General features: G+C 29.5%; 2 protein-coding genes across 2 annotated transcripts in view; both read left to right on the forward strand.

Moving 5' to 3' along the window:
• The window catches only part of LOC129962538 (uncharacterized), a 35,799-nt gene extending 30,703 nt beyond the window's left edge, over positions 1-5,096 (forward strand). The window contains exon 13 of the mRNA XM_056076295.1: positions 2,573-5,096. Coding sequence (XP_055932270.1) covers positions 2,573-2,782 — 210 coding nt within the window. The 3' untranslated portion in view covers positions 2,783-5,096. The remainder of the gene's footprint in view (positions 1-2,572) is intronic.
• A 2,023-nt stretch (positions 5,097-7,119) lies between these two features.
• The window catches only part of LOC129963151 (glutamate receptor ionotropic, delta-1-like), a 36,543-nt gene continuing 20,678 nt past the window's right edge, over positions 7,120-22,984 (forward strand). Inside the window, exons 1-3 of the mRNA XM_056077260.1 lie at positions 7,120-7,320; positions 15,495-15,608; positions 19,636-19,775. Coding sequence (XP_055933235.1) covers positions 7,254-7,320; positions 15,495-15,608; positions 19,636-19,775 — 321 coding nt within the window. The 5' untranslated portion in view covers positions 7,120-7,253. The remainder of the gene's footprint in view (positions 7,321-15,494; positions 15,609-19,635; positions 19,776-22,984) is intronic.

A 22,984-nucleotide genomic window follows, 5' to 3' on the forward strand; every position in this document is an offset into this window, starting at 1 on the left:
AAGTTATCACATTTTCAATGCTTACCTAGATACAAACCGACAGGAAGTCAACTTCTTGACGGATTTGGTTTTGAATTTGAAATGTGTGTACACTTTGAACTTACAGATATTACGGTGATTGAATTTCACTCAAAATTTGACAGAAATCTAAAACCGATGTGAAGAACATATACCAAATGTAATCCATCAAGCTCAAAGCATTTTTCAGTTATCTTTGTCACAAACAGATATAATATAAAAAAATTGTTTTTGGAACTCAAGGAGGTTTAAAACGTGAAGTTATAGTTTGAAGTCAAATTAATATTTTTTAAACCTTTCTCGGTAAGCCTCTATTGCCCCCAAAGTAGGTGCTGTCAAATTTGTTAACCTCTTCGAAAAATTTGCCCTGTAGAGTATTTTATCATACATGTCACATTAGGCGTATTGTATTTTACAAATATTCGGGGTGATTCAAAACTTATAGTTCAAATTTCGTGGGAATGTAGGGAATACGTCAGGAAATCGATTTCACGTAGGAAAGTACGTCCGCAAACGTCATATGCATGGAAAAAATGACATAAGGAAACAATAAAGTGAACACAAGGAAACAGTACAGTTAAGTGGCAACGAATGCGACTCTTATTCCAACAATTTAAAGTACAACTTCATAATAGGTGCTCAAAATTCGACCATTTACACGAACTTAAGATTCACAGTGACGTTGCCTTGACCACCGAACATTTTCAAAAACGCCTGATATATCACGGAAAATGCCTGTAGCAGCCACAATTCGTGCAACAGGGTCCAACTCACTGTCGACAGGGGTCTCGTACACATGGTCTTTCATGGCCCAGCACAAAAGGAAATGCCCAAGCGATAAATCAAGTGACCTGGGTGTCCAAGCGATCGGTCTACCTCTGCCGATCCATTGAGCTTCAAATGTTCGGTTCAGATAATCACGCCCGACAATTGTGCTATGGTATGGGGCTCCGTCATATTGATACTACATATCTCGACGGATATGCCGCAGGCATTGACCGTGATATGCCAGGCGTTTTTTGAAAGTGATACAACGGCGCTGTGAATCCCAGGTTCGTGTAAATGGTCGCAATTTCGAGAACCTATTGTGAAGCACCTACTGGTAACGAATGTACTTTAAAGGTCACATCTCTTCTCATTTAGCTTTACTGTTTTCTTGTGTTCACTTCACTTGTCCATTTTATCCATGTAGATGAAGTTTCCGGACATACGTTCCTATGTGAAATCTATTTTCGATAAGTTTTTAATCACCCTGTATATTCCAAACTAGAAACATTGTCATGTTAATAACTATTTATTTTCTCGTATACGAAGTATGAAGTATCGTCATTGTAAAGTATTGTAATCGTCAAAAAATTCCAATTCAAGATTTGGTCTAGTCTCCACGTCTCAAACATTCCTGGGTTCGAAAAATACATTTTTGGAATTATGTTTGTTTGTGATAACAAAAACGCTTTGAACAAGACAAAAAAGTTGATACAGGGATATTAAAATAAATTTGCAGGTTTCTAACAAAGTTTGAAGGAAAACCATTCTGAGGAAGTCTATTTGGTTGGCTATTCGAGTGCAATTCAACTCGATAACTACAAAATGTAAAGCTCTTATTACATAAAATAGAATATGCAAGTTTGTCTAAATTGCAGATTCTTAGCAAATCTATCAAAGAGTTGATATGTATTTTCGCCTGCATGTAAACGTAATAAGTCATAAATGCACTTATTTAAATGAATGAAATTCAACACGTGATATTGTATGTTTAGTTTAGTTATATTAACGTCCCGTTTTAAAGCAACACTAGGGCTATTTAGGAACGGACCTCGTAATTTTGAACCACGGTCAGATGACGAGGACGACACCTGAGCTGGCACCCCCCTCTCCAAACCACGCCACACCAGCGGGAGGGCGTTTGTCCAGGACGTTTAACGTGCACCAGACCCGCTTACACGACGGTTCTTCGGTGGAATTGGGTCTCGAACCAGAAACCCTCCGGTTCCGAAGCCGAGACATTGCCACCAGGCCACCGCGGCCCCATTGTGATTATGACTGTACTTCCATGTCATATCCATGTCCATTTGGTCTCAGGCTGTTGGAAAAGAAATATCCAAAATAAATATTCGCACGTTAGATTCAGCAAAAAAAATGGTGGTTTTATGCCAAAAATATATGTTTCGTAATTATTGTTCGTCAATGCTATGCAAAGCACTGACGGCCTTATTAGGGTCCCTAATTTTATGCGAAAGAAGGGAGTAAATTCCCTATTGCATAGTATGTGAGAAATTAAGTACGCATATAGAGTATGCGAGAAATTTTTGAGGAGATTACTTCCGATGATTAAGCGAGGTAATGAAATGTTTACCTTTCTCGTGAATGTCTTTGCATCATTTGCGCTCGAAATTTCTGACAAAACAATTTTGCCATAGAGTAATACTCTTCATCCTTTAAAGTATGTAAAAGTGTTGCACTCTCTCTATATATAATTATTTTGCACGCAAAAATATCCTAATTTTTCAGAAAATGGTGACTTATTTTTATCTAATAAATTTACTTTTTGCAGAAAATGTGGACAAATGATCCTATTGTAGAAGTGAATCCTTTCACCAACACTATGAAACCATCTCTGTACGCCCGATCGAGACTGCCCAGACGAGCGTCCATAGCAACCACAGCCCTAGCGACGGATGTGGATTTTGTGGGCAGGGCTTCTATCGAGAGCGGCATTGCCAAAGTTCAGAACTTGCTGTCCAGAGTGAGCGAACGAACGTAGACTTGAGAAAGAAATAGGGAAAAATCTATTTTAATCATAGTTTGAATTCAACGTGAGAAGATAGTGAATCGGTGTTTTCAGCAGTGTGGGAATTTGCTGTGATAAAGAAATTCACTATTCGGTATTGCCTAACACTGTTTCTGGTAAAATTGTACAGATAGAACAAACTAAAGCACTGAGTGTCTGTCCTGAAAAAAGAGACTTGGAAATAAAGTGTTAGTTGATCATATTTTGGTAAATTCATGAAAAAAATACTTTATTATGTATTATCTTACCAAATTAGTTCATTAACGCTTTAGTTTACCATTACCCTTTATGTATGAAATTGTATATTGTATTTATTGAAAAGTGGATGGTTATAGTTTCTTGTTTACGGCAGTGGTTCTCAACCTGTGAAATGAAATTTTCTTGTGAAGCATTAAAGTCAGACGGAATAAGCAAAATATTTTTTAAACTCTTCATTCAATAAAAATTTTATATTTTATGTAATATAAAACTAAATGCTTTTTTAATAGATACAAGGTGCTCCAGATATATTTGAATACAATGTAGCATTTAGAAACAAAATTAATTCTGTTTGCCACAGAATATATGCTCCACCAAGTTTAAACACTATTTTCTAAGGAAGGTTGTAATAAATAACGATAAAAAAACACAATCCAGTTCGATGGTATGAGTGAATTGATGCATTCTGATGATGATTAGGAGAGTGCCAAAAACGGCGTTACACCGATAAAGAGCTCATAATTAAAATCTACAAAAGTAGATTTTTAATAGATGTCAAAGGATTAGCCTCAATAAGGAACTCAAAAGAATTTTCATGGGCATGTGTTTAGGTTCAAAAGAAACTAAAAACAGCCAAAGATAAGAGGTAAACTGATAACTGGTCAGGTGCAAAATGGAAAAGGAATGCTGAGAACTTAACAAAATAGATCACACTTTGAGTATCTTATGCATGGAGTTCTCAATAGCAGGTACATCCCCTTTATCAATGACGATTTCGTTAATCAGCTTGAATATTATTAATCCGTTGCTGAGAAAGGTGCTTCTATGTTATTTCCTGGCCGAAACTCTCATAGTGACACTTATATGAACTTTATAAGACTAACATGTCACTTACCGTATATTTTCAAAAAAAATATTACATACAATAAATATATCCTTTCATTTTCAAAAATTCCAGATGTATCCGGCGTATGTTACTGAAACAGAATATACCGATGAAACTACTGACAAGCATATTCGAATACTGTAGCCGGGTGAGTAATTTGATTCCAGATTAAAAAGGACCACTGGGCAACAACAACTAAAACTAAATTTATTTCCAACTGTCGACAATTCATATTAAAGCATAATAACACTTAAAATCTGCAGCCAGTGGGATAGAGAAAAACAGTAAATTCTCGTCGATCATCACAATATATATAATTCTGACTGAAACCCGATTGCATACCCAACACAAGATCCAAAACCGGAAGAATCACTGGCGACGGAATTTGTTAAACTGGTTGATGATATGCAGGTTCAAAATATATGTCACAGGTTTAAGAATCGATCAATGTAGTTCTTATACTTTTCAAACTGGCTTTGCTGTTCTTAGTTTCTGACTTTGTTCTTAGACTTTGCAGTCAAAAAATGAAATCAAGAGGTGATAAATCGTAGTGACTAAGTAACAGATTCATGTGTCTGATTAAATGAGTCAGTTAAACTTAACCAAAGGTCTCTACCGTATTGGTGTGGTATATTGAGCCATGTTCGGTAACAAAAAAAAGGTTTATTTTGATTCGCTTTACTTCTATTTACAATTTCGATAGCTATTTTTGAAATACTCTATACGGCAATACAAAAACTTTGTATATAATTATAAAATTGATTTGAAGAATCTATAAACTTCGATGAAATGGAAACAACAGCGCAATTAAAAACTTGGAAAAAAATAGTGCTGTTAAAACTGATGTTGTAAGTTGGTTATAGATACTAAAGGTTGAGAACCGCTGGTTTAAAACAAAATATAGATGCAGTTATTAGAAAATATTGTGTGGAGAAAAGGACTTGTTTGTGGTTAGTCGCAGTCGTCATTCCTTTCAGTCATAAGTAATGTAATGTATAATTTCGATGTATCGATTGAAACATGTTGGTTACTTGTAGATATAAGGAAGTATTTTCTCCAGTACTGTATCCATAGCGCACGTCTCCATTTTTATATTTTGTATGTGCTGGGGTGGAGCTTATATTGAAAAAAATTAAGATGACATTTTATAGAAACTTTTGGAATGTATCTTTTACGCGCCCGATTTTTCCAATGCACTTTCTATTCGATGTCTTGTACTGCGATGCACTGCATTTGTACATATATATATTAGAAATAAAATATTACAAGAAGTGTTGTGTGAGTGTTATTATTGGATCTTAATAAATGAATTCTAGCATAATTCTTACTCCGATTTTCAATCTAATCATTGATTAATGTTTAATTCTTTGACAAAACGAAGCATTCAGAATAATTCTTGTAATTATTTTCATATTCGACGATAATCACAAGAACGAGAGTGACGATAATTTAAATACTTAAAGAATTAAATTTATAAAATTATGATACATTTTAATCAATTTTTTTCTCACGAAATCTAGAAATACTTTTTCTTAACATAATTAACTAATTTATTTCTCGAAACTTTTTTAAAAGAAAGTCCAGATTTTTCTAGCAGTTTATTTCACAAATAAAACATTTCGAACATGTTTAAAATAAAAATTGCTTTTAAGAATCATTGCCCTAGAATTTTTTTTAGTTCAAACATTTTTATTCGATGATATAGACATCAAATACATGAATCATTATGCCAATGAGCCGGCCATCGATAAAGCAGAACAGATTTATTTTGAACCTAGTAATAGATGTAATAATATTTTGCTTCCAAAAACCAGTGTGAGTCAATCGATTATGGCGGCGTTTAAATTGATTGTTCCACATCTGTTAGATGGCATGCAAAGAGTTCTAAGAACTTTTTTTTTCTTTTGTATGCACTTATAATTTTATAACAATTATTGTTTGTTTGTTTTGTGATAGGCAGCATGCATTTTTTAAAGAAGATCATTAAAACCTTGACAGCGTTGAGTTATAGCTGTTTTTGTATTGAATTCATTAATAACATTTTAATCAAAATAATTTATAATCAATAAAAGAAAATGAAGAACATATTCATACTAGTGAAATTGATTGGATCAATGGCAGCAAACTATCTAACTTGGTAAAGGTAAGAGCTTTATGTTTTTTTTAAATAATATACTTTCGCGAATGTTTATTTAGATGGAATTTCTAATAATTCTAATTTTTACAATATTTCAATGCAATAACTACTAGAATCGAATTTTTTGTAATATTCTTATAGAAAGCCTAATGAATTCGTTAAAAAAAGGGTATTCTTATGGAAAATTGATGGAATTGAGTTTTTATATTATCTGATTAAAATATCAGCTCTTGTATTTCATTCCAATTATGGTAAAATCCTAGTTTGGCATTGAACAATATTTGCGAAATATTTATCTTTGGCATATATTTAGTACTTTTATTGAATCTATCATGTGATCCTTGGCGATAAATTCATGACATGCGGTTAATAGAATCCAAAACTCGGAGTTGCATTTTAGATTCCTTTTTTCCAAAGAATTAAAACTAAAATTTTAAATAAAATTACACGCAATCACAAAATTACACACCAACTTTCCTATATGTAAGTCATTTCAATTTGGGCTTAGGATTTGTTCGGAATATAGGTCATAGTATCTAAACTAATGCGGTGCGATTTTGCGAAAGTGGAGTGCCAGCTCAGTTGTCGTCATCATCTAACAGTGGTTCAAAATTGTCGAGGGCCATCCCAAAATAGCCCCAATGTTGTTTTCAAAATAGACGTTATATCGACTAAATTAAATCTATTAATTGTATAAAATTAATGTATTATCCAATATACTATTTAAAACCTTAATCTATACTTTTACTAATTTCTTAAAAATACATATTTTCTATAATCTCAGCTTAGTGAATTCAAAAATAGAGGCTTATTCTAGTACGAACTGAACAAAAGATATCAGATATTGACATCATTTACAAACTGCCCTAGCAAATAAAGCGTAAATCTATCACAAAATGAGTCACCTGCTTTCACAGAATAGACGAGAAAAAAGAAAAAGCCAACATGGGAAATCATGCATCTGTCATTCTTCTCAAATGCTATTTCCATTTGCTAATTCTTTTTCATCGACAGCCATTCTTTGTTCCATAATAGAACTCAAAAATCATTTTATTGGGATTCACTCGATTCGTCGAAAAGGAAAATCGCAAACGAAATTTCTTTCTTTCTTTCTTTTCTGATATGATTCTGGCAGCAACGTTTAAACATAACCAGCATTTCATACAATTCACAAGCATTCTTTGGAATTCGAATTCTTTCTTTAACAGTCAACTATTTCAAAAATGACTTGGAGATACTTTGTACAGTTTATTCATAAAATGCTTGCCTTTAAAGTCATGATATTTGCTGGTAAGTTTCTTTAATGCTGTAAGTTTGCTGAAAGTTTCTTTATTTTATTAGAAGGTAAGAAAAAAAATGAGTTAAATGGTGTTTGTGTCTATATTTTATTTTGCTTTTATTTTTTGAAGAGTTAAATTGGTATTTAAATAAAGTTATAGATGTTGTTTAAGATGAAAAATTACTCAAGAATTTCAGGACTACTCCAAATACAAAACTTTATTTTCATATCTTCTCTTGAAATAGCTTATTTCGCCTGAAAATTGGATTTATCAATTGTTAATCCGTCCACTTTAAAACATGAATAAATTTTAATGTGTTTTTTTTTACATATTGTAAGTTTTTATTTACTGAATTACCATATTAAGAGTCACAACCGTGGTTTGAGATTTTGGTTGCCAAATAAATTTTTTTATATTGCTACCGAAAAAGAAATAGAGAGAAAATTTGATTTGCTGAGTTAGCATTACATTTCAGGTCGATAATAAAAATGACCATTTTGTATTTAGTACAGAAGTACAAAAGATAGATTCAAAAGTTGTCAATAATTAATGTAAAATTGCACTTTTTAACATTTTCATGTTGTATTTCCGAAACTTTCGAAAGATTCACAAATTCGTGCATTTCGTAATAAAATTAATTAAAAATTTGAATTATTATACAAAATACCAAGTTATTTCAAATACGGGAAGGTCTAATACGCTTTCTAAATTATGAAATTCATCTAAAATATTAAAATAAATTCTAATTACAGCAAATTTTATGTAAACAAATAATTTTCATTGTTTCTTGAACAAACGAAAACAATTCCGAAATCGCAATTTTGGAAACCAATTTATATTTACTCTTTTTCTAATTGAAATTAAAATAAATCGTATACAAATTATTGTAAATAAAATTTCTCGTGTAAATATTAACAATGTTTTATTTCGTAATTCAGCTTTTTTATTGAAATAATTCTATAAAATTCCAATTTATTTTCAAAAGTTATTTTAACTTATTTCATTTCAAAAACTTAAAACATTCCTTCATTTTTTTTTATCCAAAAATTCTTAATGTAAGTAATTAATCAGTTTCGTTTTATTAAGAACAAATTATAAATTACATTAATTTTTTAAAAAAATTTTCATCTAGTAACTTCTTGGTTTTTCTACTCATAAAATATGCTGAATTCAGGAAATTGCCTTCTGAGTATTGTTTTAACTTTTAGATTTAAGTTTTTACGGTTAACCTTTTTTTATTCGTTAATTTTCATATTTCGAACATTTTCTCAAATTTTATCGAAAGAAATCATTTTTTTCTCTTCTTTTTTTTAATGTCAAATCTTACTGAAACTTTTTTATTTATTCAAAATCCCTATATATTAAGTATTGCTACTTATTACATCTTTATTTTTTTATAAATATTTCATTTAAAGTTATAAGCATTCATACTCGTTTCAGAATCATAATGATGCAGATATGTATCTGACGAAATGCCATGCTGCATTGCAGATGTTTGTAGCATCTGCGCATATTAAATGTAAATTATGTTAACAGAACTCTCAAAGCAGGTGCAACTAACATTACCATCATCTTGCCTTAAGCATAACTTGAGTAGAATTCTGTATCTGAAACTCTAGGTTTAAAACGGAAATCGTTTTCCGATAATATTGGAAAAGTAGTAAAATGTTTCTTATTCTTGAAATAACAGCTGCTAGTTCTTGAAGAGTTAAGCTTTCAAAGACATAATGACTTCTAATTACTTCGTACAAACGTAACTTTTATGAAGTTTTTAAGCAAAAAAAAGGAATAAATTTTCTTATTCAAAAAAATAAAGACTTATTTCTTGAATTTCTTTTGAAATATATGGTTTTTATTTGTTTCAAAACTAATTTTTTAAATCGGAAAAAAATTTTCATCTTACTTGATGTAATTCATACACTTGCGATTATACTTCTTATAATCCTAAAACTATTAAATTCTCATAATATTCCTTAAATTGAAGGTCTTTAAATTAGAGACGAACGTTAAAAAAATAAAGATATTGTAAATAAAACTATTTAATGTGATCATTACTAAATATTAGGATTCTAGAAACATCAAAACTAGATTCGTATTTAAAAGATATCAAATATTAAATGATTTTTTTAATCATATCACAAAAAATTATGCAAAATTTTATTTACAGGATAACTATGCCAAGATTATCAAAATTTCATTTACAGATTTTTCATTCCTATACATTTTAATTATGACTTAGAATTCTGAAATTTCAATGGAACAACTTCCTTTATATTACTTTAAAAGTTGAATCTATATAGATTTTTAAAAAAAAGTTATATATATTGTTTAACTGTTTTGTGTATTCTTAAAATATAAACTATATTTTTATTTATCTTTTTAATAATAAAAATAATAAAAAAGGGGCTTCCACCAAAACAGGGCATTCTTTAATATACAGAAATTTAAAGTTCCAGGTAGAAGTTATAATATATAAAAATGCATAACAAAATATAAACAACGATATTATCATCATTTGTACAACATAAAATGATCGTGTTATTTCGTTGTCAACTACAAAGAATCATCGCCTTTACCACAACACCAAAAAAAACATTGAAAACTGATAGCGAAAACTGATAAAAGTACTGATGTATGCACGCTGCTTAAATTGAATTAATTTATATCTCTATGTCTGTCCTATTAGTACAATAGCGAACGAAACTATTTTTTTTATAGACTGTGAAAATTAGGTCCAAGCATGGAAACTGCAAATTTTTATCAATTTATTGACCAAATCCAACGAAGGAAGTTATTCTGGTCTATTTATCTGTATACAAATGAAAATGAGATCTAAAAAATCTGCAAATTAAATAGATGATTTTTTTTTTTTTGTAAAAAGTTTAGATTTAAAGATTTTTTTTTACCGAATCTATTAGACTATTGGCTGATTGTCTGCCAATCTCTTTATACAGACATGAAAGTAATTCAAAAACACAAAATAAACTAAAACAATTTTTATTGCATAGTTTTTATTTCAAAATTTTAGATTTGTATTTATTTTTGAATAAAATCTTTTGTAAGTAGACTGACTACATATTTATTTGCACGTGCTTTTACGAACATAATTCAAAAATGCAACAAGTAAAATACATGATAGTATGTATATAAAATTTTGAGGACAAAATTGCGAATTTATATATTTTGGCACAAACCGCTTTAGGAAAGAAATAAATTATTTCTTTTCACTATACTATGAGGCTAAATATAAAACATGGAGTACTTACTATGTGAGAAAGAGAATTGGAGAGAGACGTAGATAAAGCATTCTCGCTGATGTATTAGAAATTTTTATTAAATAGATTCAACTACCTAATAGGTAAATTCTTACAAGAATGCAACTTATTGTAAATGCTCTGAATGGCGCGTTTAACTCTTGATGCCTAATTCATGTGATGGCTAAATGACGCTATTTAAATCAAGATGATTGGGAAATTCATATATTTTGTGAAGGCCCATTTAAGCTACAAGTAAGTAAAATTTGTAAATATTTGGTCCATAATATTGAAAAACATCTTGAGCTGACAAAGGGTTTTAAAGGACCTCTGTTTTAAACGATTGTCCATTGGTAGACTTCTATTTCCCATTGTTCATACACATTTTTGGGGAATGGTTCGAAGGCTTTCAATGCAAATAGGAAGAACAACGATTCTCATTCAATTGAATGCTTTCATTTTAATTAATATTTCAATGCCTCTGGAATATTCTCCTTCTCTGAACTGGCCCTTTTACAGTTTGACATTTATTTACATGACAGTTTTTAACATCCTTTCTCCAATTTTATGAATTTTAAAGCTTTTCTTTTATTCTATTATATTATATTGTTGGATGCTAGTTGGATTAATTCAAGATATTCCTGTGGAATGTCAGATTAAACTAATGCCAACTATATGTGTCTTAAAGGTCTCTGTTGTTTTCTCCGTATCATTTTTTAATGTTTTTAACAAAATTTAAAATCTTTTTTAATAATTGTGGATTTTGGTTAATAACTTCAATTGTAGATCTTACGAATATTCGATATTTTATTTCTTGGTCTACAATGTGCTTATGAAATTCTGAGCGAGTTCCCTTTTTAATAATTTAATTCAGGATTAGTGTTATTTCAGAATCTTTATGTGTTCATTTTTTAACTGTTCTGTTTAATCTTGATCTTCTTATGCTTAATGAATGGGATTTTTAATTTGCTTTAACTTTTTTTTAGTGTATTGAGTGCTACTTTAAGCTTCTAAACAAAATTTTAGTGCATCTTTTTATCTGCTTGTAAGAATAATTTTGTCCTCCCTGGAGCCTATTCACTTACACTTCTCATTTGGGTTTAGGAATTTGAAGGCCTTTGATTGAGTGCTGATTCATTCACCTCAGATGCCCATAATAGTAAAAGAATTAAGGGCTGGAATGCCTCATCCATAAAAAGCCTAAGGCAATTGCCGGACAGTAGAAAAAAAGTCGAAAAATCATATTTTTAAAGACTTAGTAAGGTATTCAAAAACAGTTTGGGCCATATGGGGTCTTACTTTGAAGAATTAATCAACTATAAGAATTGTACGGTAAAGAAACACAGAATGAACTAAGAAAAATATAGAAATCTTTGTGAGTTTTTTAAAGGAAATTTACTTATATTTAATTAGGGCCAGATTACAAATTTTCGATCTGAAGAAATTCATTGTCAACAATGACAACAGTGATTGTGAGAACCGAGAAAGACTGACAGAAGAGTAGAAACATTTAATTTAAAATATTTGGATGTCACAGAAACAATCTAAGAATGAGCTTAAGATTGTAAAATAAGGAGAGAAAATACTGAGGGAGGTGGCAGCACTGAAAACCTAGAAAGGTAATGAACAAATTCTGGGTGAGATTAAAAAAGCGGCATATATAACCAAAATCTTAGCAAATAAGTTTCAGAAACCTCTGTATTTTTTTTATCAAAAACAATGAATCGCAAGGAATTTTGCTAATAAAATATTAAATATACAGAAGATATGAAGTATTTGAATAATCGCAAGGTGATTATAATAGTTCTTAAAAAATGCAAAGGTTCAAATCGGGATGGTTTCGTTTTTTTAAGGGTGAGTTAAAATTAAGTCAACTAACGAAAACAATTCAAAGTGGTGAAGTAATTGTTGGAGAATGAAGCGAATTTGACAGACTTAATTCTACCATCTAAGACCCATCATTTATACAAATTAAATAGAAAGAGGATTGGAGTGATTATTGACGAGGCTGCAAGAAAAAAAAAATGCTTCCAAACAGATGCAAAAAATGAGCCAAAGAAACTTCAAAATTCTCGCGAAAAATAAAATATAATCATTAGGTACTTTTAATTGAAATTTCTGTCTTAATTATGTAGGGTAATGGTGAAGTATGTATAGTAAGAGGCTAAATGTATAGTATAGCTATAGTATGTATAGTAAGAGGCTAAATGTATAGTATAGCTATAGTATGTATAGTAGGAGGCTAAATGTATAGTATAGCTATAGTATGTATAGTAAGAGGCTAAATGTATAGTATAGCTATAGTATGTATAGCTAGACTTAGGCTTCAGATCCTAACAATTGCATAGATTTTGTTAAAAATAAATCAATGCCAATCTTGCCTGAAAATAGGGCCCCCTGCAAAAATTTGTGAAAATCAAAATAAACTCAGGATTGTTATATGTTACAAAATGAAAAAGAAAGCTTGCAAGAAACTCTAGAAGTGAAAGAAACTGTAGCTTCTTGAAGTGCCAGAATGGAGGTTGTAATGTAAACACAGGTTTAAAATCAATTAAGAAACTAATTACAGCAAAGAAAGTAAATGCTATATTAAACAAAAAAATGTGATAAAAAAGAACCTATTAGAATGAAAATCTTGTGAAAAATACAAATTAAAGTGTACCATAATTTAGAAGTACACTCAAAGGCCTTTAAAACGGCAAGGAACTAGAATCTATTGAATCTAAAATTTCTTACCATTTTGGAGCATCAAATAATCAGTAGAAACCTCTTTAAAACGGATTTCAGATCCTAAAAATTTGCATTTAACTAAAGGGTTTTTCCTTGTTATTATCAATAGAAGCCGGAAGTCATATTTTAAATTTAATACAATAAATTCAGTACTAATAGCAATACACTCATACTAATAGCAATTCAGTAATAATAATAGCTACATGATTATAAATATCTGTAGTATACTTCCCATCAATGTTAATAATGCTTGGGGAGTTTAGGGAGTCTAATTTTATTAATAATTTTAACTGCAGATCTGCGATTTGGGGCTATGATCACACAATAGAAGAGGAAGAGCCTTATTATAGTTTATAGCTCTTTAAAGTTTTACCAGGTATTTTATTGTATTTAATATCAAGGTATATGGCCCTACTTTTGCTTCAACCAATTACATTGACTTGCAGATTTAAATTTTGTCAGAGAGCCCTTACTTAATAGAAACATAAGTAAATGGATTATCTCCATACTAATGATGCTAATTCATTTAGCAATCGCAAACATATTTGTATGGAGTTGAAAATGTACAGCAGTCTTTACAGTCAGTGTTTTTTATTACAAAAACAAGAAGGGATCCAAATTAGTTTTTTAGCCATTTCAAAAAAACACTTGAAGGCTTTGAAGAATAATCATTGCTATTATCAGCTCAAAAACTGTTAAATATTTTTATTTAACTGACAAATACTTTATTGCATTTCCAATTCTTCAAGAAAAAGACGAAACAAAATTCTAGGAAGATCTGATTTTTTGTTAATAGTTTAAGAGTGCAATGGAAGCTGAAAAATGAATAATTTCTTATGATCAATCATAAAATTGATGGATGTACATAGAACGTAGTCCAGGACTCGTGCGTGTCTCACAACAAAGAAAAAGGGATTTTCAAAAAATTTGACACTGCCAGTGGACAGGTCTCCCCAAACATTTCTCGCATGCTGTCTAGTGAATGCATTATCCTTCTTCAGCTACATAAAACTGTAGACTTAAATAAAACCACGAACATCTTACATGGCATTAATGAACAATAGTTACTAAATTTTGATCTTTAGCATGAATTTAGCATTTTTACTGAGTCTCTACTGTGACCTTTGGTGATTTTTTGACTATTAATCTCTAACATGCAGATAATAGTATCCAAAAATCGAATTTGTTTGTAGGTGCTATTTTTAATAACCGATAAAAACCAAAATTTAGCACAGAACTATAATTGTAGTCATAAAATGACACACTAAATTTCATTTATTTATTTTAGTCATTGCATTTCTAAGTTATCGCGTTTATCTGCTTGTGAAAGTACAGACAAACAGATGATCAACCCCTCGATGATTTGGTTCCAAATTTTATAAGTATCTACAAATGTTAAATCAGTGTACCAAATTTTATGTACTAAACTACCTTAAACTAAAAACATTTTTGAGTTATCGTGTGTTTGAAATCAGGAAGATCCGAAGTCTGATGTTTCGTCAGAATTTATTTTCAAGATTATAATTCTTTCTCTGTGCTGTCTGGAAAATTTGTTTCAAAAATCATCGTGGATACTATGGATGTTTGTTCATAATAACATTTAATATATTGAAGATTAGCATTGATGAATTGTTTGAATTGGCATCATGTTCAATTTTGGATAGACAGACAGACATAATGCCACAAATGCTTTTCTTTTTCAGATTCGAAGAGACCTTCAAAGTGGATATATGTCAAAATCCCAAGTTTGATTTTTTTTTTTTTTTTTTTTTTTTTTTGACGATTACAAAACTTTGTATGCTTCGTAATAATATTACAATCCAGAGCCTACGTTTCAAAACAAGTCAATAATTACTGTACAGTTTTTTCAGGAAATTAATTTAACGACGTTTTTAGATAATTTTGATAGCTGTATTTTAAACAAATATCAACGTTTTAATTTGATGTATAGGTAATGATGTTTTGACTTATGATTTTTTGGGTTATAATCTAAATACCTGGAGATTTTTGAAGTTTTGTCTTTAAACAGATTTATTTTAATAGTATAATTTATTTTAAATATATTTAAATTAATTTTTTTTTTCTCTATCAGCCCTTTATTAGCCTTAATCCGTCTGGGCTGACTTGACCGTCTTAGAATTTGACTTAGGACGAAATTAAAAACAAATTATTTAATAGATGACATTTCATTTTTCAACAGCTTGCTGCCTACCCAATGAGTCTTTGAATACACTGCTTCGCTATTTTGTGTCCGAGCTGGTGACAGATCTTCTGCATTGGCGCTGGGTTGTTCTGATTGGACACCATGAAAAAGGTCAATTCATGAAAAAAATATTACTAAGATAATTTCGATTTCTTCCTTTTATTATTCATTTTTAAAGTTTTATTTAATTAAGTAAAGGAAATTAATTTAATGACTTAAATAATAATTAAATCTTATAAATAAGAATTAAATAACATTTGAAGGGCGTTTTCTACACTTTTAAAACATTATGAACGTAAAAAAAAAAATTAAATATTTGATTCTTAGCTATTTTTTTATTTCCCATTCCATTTTAACTAAAAAATATTGTCACGAGCTGGCGAAAAAAAAATCTTCGAGAAATGCATATTTCGCCCACTTAGAAAGGAAAGTAAACATAAAATACATTAAATTAAATTATTCAAGAAAAATATCAAAGGTGCACAAAAATACCAATAATATGAATACAATTAAACAAATAATATAGAAGTAAATAGTACAAATAATAAATAGAAATAAGGAATAAGTAAATATACATAATAATAGAAAGAAATCTATACTTAAAATAAAGCTCAATGTGTGTGTGTGTGTGTTGGCGCTCTACAGGCCAGGTCATTTGACATACAGCTATCAAATTTGGTACATGTATACCGTAGAGGCCGGGAATGTGCACCTGGGGTCCCTTTTTTGAAATTTTAATTATTAATTAAAAACTAACTTTCCCACCAAAAAAATCTTCCATTTTTGCCACCGCCAAATGAGTAAGGCTTCAGTTTTTTTTTTTTTTTTTCAACAGTAATGAGGCTAGGGTTAACATTTTTCGGCGGATTATTTCAAACGATTCTGTTTATTTTCTTAATGTTTGATGCATTTAAAATTAAACATTGTTAATGAATCGATCCTTCAGATTCATTCTGAAGTACTTTTGAATTAAAATAAAACAGAATAAAGGAAATTAAAAATTTCTAATCCGCATAGCGTTACCCCAACTAGCGTAGAAAAAAAATCACGCATTTGCGTTACGTAACTGGCATTGAAAATTCACGCATGCGCATTGAGTTCTGAATTCCGCATTGTGTTGACAATTATTATCAACGGATGCGGACTGGATTTAAATTTTTTTTAGGCTCGTTGTATGCTTTTGTAATTAAAATGTATTTATGTTAGTTATATATTTTTTGTATATGCCTATAGTTTTAAGTGCATCGTTTTTTAAGTAGTTTTTTTAAAACCTGTTTTCAACCGTCTATTTTAAACGATTCGTTTCATTTTCTTAGTGTTTGATGCATTTAAAGTTAAACATTGTTAATTAATCGATCTGCTCATGATGAATCTAAGAAAATTTTGTTGACAAATTCTTGAGATATTACGTAAATTAAAAAAGATATTCTTTAGTGCCCATAAAGTTTAAACGCTGAGTGACTCTATTTTTATTAATCAGATTATAAAAAACTGCTTTGTTTCAGTAAAAAAATATTATTATATTAATTGCAGATTAATTCTTTCCACTTTAATTTAAAGCACAAATTCTACGGGTGCTAACAGAAAATGAGAGAGATACATATTACGTTATGACTGAAGGCTTTTATAATATTATGAATGAATTATATGACAATCAAAATTTGAAGTTTTAAAATATTTTGATGAAGAAGCTATTAAAGTAGGAATTGCATAAAATATTTAAATATAAAAATTTTAACGAACATTAAGATTGGCGAACCGGCTGGTCAACAAATTCTTGAGATATTACATAAATTAAGAAAGATATTTTTTAGTTCCCATAAGGTTTAAATGCTCAATGACTCTGTTTTCGTTAATCATGTTATTAAAAAAATTAACATTTATTGACGAACACGAACACACTGATATATATTAGATATTATAAAATCTGAATAGATAAACATAAACGTGTAAACAGCTGTGCGCCGGTTTCTATGGCAACACAGCTGGAAAGGGAAAAGAAGTTTCTAAGACAGAACATCTGCTTTACCCAATTTTTTAGAATAATTTTTTTCCCTTCTTCGCTTTCTTTAAAAAAACATCTATACTTATATATAAAGTTCAATGTGTGTGTGTGTGTGTGTGTGTGTGTGTGTGTGTGTGTGTGTGTGTGTGTGTGTGTGTGTTGGCGCTCCACAGAAAAGACCATTTGACTTACAGCTACCAAATTTGGTACATGTATACCTTAGAGGTCGGGAATGTGCACCTGGTAACCCTTTTTTTGAATTTTTAATTAGAATTTCAATTATTAATTAAAAGCTAACTTTCTTGACAAAAAAATATTCATTTTCCCTACCGCAAAATGAGTAAGAGTTCAGTTGTTGTTTTTTTTTTCCCAACAGTAATGAGGCTAGGCTTAAGATTTTTCGGCTGATTATTTCAAACGATTCTGTTTATTTTCGTAATGTTTGATGCATTTAAAATTAAACATTGTTAATTAATCGATCTTTCGGATTCATTCTGAAGTACTTTTGAATTAAAATAAAACAGAATAAAGGAAATAAAAATTTCTAATCTGCATAGTGTTACCCCAACTGGCTTAGAAAAACTCACGCATGTGTGTTACCGTAACTAGCGTTGTAAATTCACTCATGCGCATTGTGTTCTGATTGTTGACATGACAACCAATATCAATGGACGATTTAAATTATTTTTAGATTAGTTGCATGCTTTTGTAATTAAAGTGTATTTATGTTAGTTGTATATTTTTTGTATATGCTTATAGTTTTAAGACCATCGTCTTTTAAGTAGTTTTTTTTAACCTTTTTTCAACCGATGATTTCAAACGATTCGTTTTTTTTTTTTTTTTTTTTTTTTTTTTTAGTGTTTGATGCATTTAAAATTAAACATTGTTAATGAATCGATCTGCTCATGATGAATCTGAGAAAATTTTGTTGGCAAATTTTTGAAATATTATATAAATTAAGAAAGATATTCTTTAGTGCCCATAAAGTTTAAACGCTCAGTGACTGTTTTCAATAACCATATTACAAAAAAAAAATACTTTGTTTCAGTAAAAAATATTATTATATTAATTGCAGATTAATCCTTTCCACTTTAATTTAAAGTATAAATTCTATGGGAGCCAACAGAAAGTTAAAGAGATACATATTACGTTATGACTGAAGGCGTTTATAATATTATGAGTGAATTATATGCCTATCAAAATTTGAAGTTTTAAAATATTTTGATGAAGAAGCTATTAAAGTAGGAATTGCATAAAATATTTAATTATTAAAATTTTAACGAACAATAAGATTGGCTAACCGGCTGGTTGCCAAAGGCTTCTAGTAATGAATAAATTTTCATAAATAAACAGGAAAAATAATGAAATAATAATAAAGAAAACTTTTCCCAAAAGTAGAATGCGCACACTTAATTCAACTTTAAGAAATTGAGAGATACCAAGTGCAAACGAAAGTATCCATAACAAAAGAGACCGAAGTCTGTGGTAAACATCAGAAAACAAAAACTAAATAAAATCAAAGCATGTCAATTACTGAGATAATCTTTTGTACAAGAAATCATTGATTTGAAAATTTTCCTGAATTTTAAAAATTGCATTTTTATTAAGGAATACACCTTTGGAGCCTTTGGACCATTCTTGAGCCATTTAGAAGTTTAATAAGAAATTTTTCATGTAGGCACAATCCAAGACAAAATAATATGGGGGCTAAAATAAAGCATATCTACCTTTTACAAACTGCTTTACTAATGTTGTTACACTACAAATATCAGGCGCTTTGTATTATTAACACTGAAGAATATTATGAAAAACAATTTTAAAGAATCTCTTATATGTTTAAGATATCACAACTGTATTCTAGTAGCCTTAAAACTAAATCCTTTAATTTTTTTCTGAGCTATTTCTTAATCAAAATCAATTCATCATATAGTACTAACACCAGTGGTAAAAAATTCCGAATTATTAAAATTATCTAAAGAAGTATTAAAATAGGCTAAAATAAATTTTTATATAAGAGCAAATAATCATTACTATGAAATATTATACAAATACCTTCACTCATTTATTGTATGATGCATATTTTTTGGCAGAAAATAGTTTTTTAAAAATTTCACTTTCTTCTTTCCTTAACAGATATTGATCCAACCCTTGTAGAATTTCTATTCCAACAAAACGTATCTGTGATATGCTTAACTTCAGAATCGAAGCATACATTGCACGACGTTATTCGAGAACATGGGAGCATTCCTGTCATCCTTTTGACACCTCATCAAGTAAAATTTGCTTTTTTTACACGCTTCTGCCTAACTTTACTTGCTTCATGTTTTTAAAGACTATATTTTGCAATTGATATTCACTCATTACTTGATGCAGTTTTTAAATTTTGTATAGCCGTGTATTCCCGATAATAGTGGAAACTTTTTAATATTTTTTTAAGTTTCAATAAACCAGTTTTTTTTTTTCCAAAATTTCACAAAAGAGGTGCAGTTTGCCTGTCGAGTAAAAATTGATTACATAATATCATAATAATTTGGCAGTAGAGTAAAAATTGACTGAATAATATCATAATTATTTGACAGTAGAGTAAAATTTGACTGAATAATATCATAATTATTTGACAGTAGAGTAAAATTTGACCGAATAATATCATAATTATTTGACAGTAGAGTAAAAATTGACCGAATAATATCATAATTATTTGACAGTAGAGTAAAAATTGACTGAATAATATCATAATTATGTGACAGTAGAGTAAAAATTGACTGAATAATATCATAATAGTTATATAATAATTGAGAAATTAATTAGTACTAGGAAATAATGAAAATAAATTCTGATAGATATACTTTTACAAATATACTATAATGTAGAAAATAATTTTTTTAACAAAAATATGTAGCTTACAACCAGATCATTAAAGTGAAAGGCTCCGAAAACACTACAATAAGGAAAGTGTCAAATGAGAATTAAAAACATATTTTGAATGTGATTTTATAGAGTAATTTTATCAGCGCTTTATTCTTTAGTAATCTATATAAAACTCATAATTTTAATTTTTTTAAAATTATTTTTACAAAATCATTTATTAATAGCAATTTCTTTTAATTTTCTATAATATGCTTTTATATAATTTGATTTTATATGACTATCTAATTGCTCATCTTAATTTTTCGTGCAACGATTCCATCCGATTTTTATTACGAGGAATTATTTTGTAACTAAAAGTTTTTAATAAAAATATATAATTTTGTTTGATTACATTTTAATGTTTCAGAAGCAAAATTTGAATTAGTTTCCATTAAAAAAGTATTTTTATTTATTTGAAAATGAGCTCTGAAGAAAGATACAGTTATAGTGCTGAATGACAAAAAATACAGCTAAACGATAATGCACAATGCACACAAATAAAAAAAAATACACAGTGAGTCACACATCACAAAAATATTCACAGCTCTCATATCAGCATAATCACCGATAAAACATCAATTTATTCTGAATTAAAAAAAATGGAAAACATTATATCTTAAAAACAGTAAAACATTCAGAAAACATCATGATTACCAAAAACTTATTAAAAATCTTTTTAAAATTCGTAAGGAAAGATTATTCGATGTAATTATTTTTAACAAAAAATATTTTAAAGCAGTCTTTTGCCTTTCAGAATTATGGCCGGATCTTAAAATGAATATAGTTCAGATCAATAAATCGTGCTATTAATAGTTTGCTAGAGAAATAGCACACAATGAATATCTAGAGTATTTCAAAGTATGAACATTGTAGCTTTCACGAGATAAATCGAAAGTATATCCTGAAAAAAATATGATGTCGAAAAAACATCACAAATACCGAATTCTACAAATATTTTTGTTCTAGGGATGCTAAATAATTTTTTTATTTCAAATTGGAGCTAACCGTACAGAAATAGAAAGTAACTTAAATTTTCTCATGTATAAAATTGTTGATTTTTCTTATAAATTTCAATTTTTTAAAATGCTATTAAAAATTTAAAAGAATTAAAAAATTTAAAAGAATATTATTGGTATGTGTATTGCGAGAAAGAAAGATTTAAACAGGATTAAAGATTTTAAAGAGTTTAAAGATTTTAACACTTACATAGGTTACCCTATCTGAGAGAACTAAAGTAGAACTACTGTTTTGATAAGAAAAAGCTCGGAAGAATTTATAAAAGTAACTAAGAAGTATTTCTAAGAAGAACTGAATTGTAATAACTGCGAAATTAAATCTGTAATTAGAAAGCAAAATATAAACAAATATCCATTATTTTATCATAAAAAAGGATCAATTTGAAAAGGTGGGAAAAAAACATTTCATTTTTAGAATTAATTATTCACTTTTATTGAATAATCAAAATATAAACTTTAGAAACTTATTGAATTAATTAGTTTCTTTTGGAAAAGCAAATTTTAAAAGGTTTATTTTATAAAAATTGGAATAGGTGAAAATCTTCTTTGTAGTTTATATATTAAAGGGAGCAAACTTCGTTAATCCTAATTTTCAAAAAAGGAGAAAATAATATATTTAAATGATTTGATGAAACAATGAAATGGGTTTCATTTTAATACATATTCGGACTAATCTTTAAAAGCTATATTTAAGAGCTCATTAAAATGTTGATAAAACATTTAATGATAATAAAAAATTTAAAAAAAATGAATTTTAAAGTAGCATACAAATAATATTTATTGATAGATTTTCGAAAGGCATTGTGGAAGCGAGCAGTTTTCTTCACACAAAGATATAATTGCAAATTCTTACATCGGTGGTTGACAAACTATGATTGATGGTTTTGAGTAGGTTCACCCCTTTCAGATGGTTATGAGATCCCTAAAATTTCAAAGAGGGGATTGCTAGTCTTTCAGCTCGTTATATGTATTCATAAGTTCACAGTTCTTTATAATAGGACGGACAGCCTGGTTGGTAGGGCGTTTGACTCGCATCCCTTAGGTTGTGAGCTCGAACCCCGCCGGCCGAAGACTCTCCGTGTGTGATGGCTGGCGCACGTATAAATCTGTAGTTGCCACAAAGTCATCCGTATCGAGAGTAATACCACTGGAGGTATTGGTTCAGAGGTGACCATTCTCTGATTCAGGTCTAAATTACGATCTATGAATGAGTGAATGAAATACATAAATGAAGTCCGCCCCGTAAAAAGGGTTGTGGCGCGTGCGTAGCTACATCATACTCTTGACCCTAGTTGACGCTACTGAAAAAACAAGGGATGCTCACTCGGCTTAAATCGCTGACAGATAACTGTCAGCTGGCTTAAAAAGTGCCATAAGTCACAAGACACATTTTTTTATAATTTTACAGAGGTTTTGATACACAATCAACAATAATCGCGTATTAACTGCTTTTACTTCCTCGCATGTGATCTTGTGTAATCACCGTAATGCGACAGGGAACTACAGTTGTAGTTCTGTGGCACATTACGGTGTTAATTGGTCGGAAAAGGAGTCCAAAT

This window comes from Argiope bruennichi, chromosome 3 (genome assembly GCF_947563725.1).
Source record: "Argiope bruennichi chromosome 3, qqArgBrue1.1, whole genome shotgun sequence".
NCBI classification, from domain to species: Eukaryota; Metazoa; Arthropoda; class Arachnida; order Araneae; family Araneidae; genus Argiope; species Argiope bruennichi.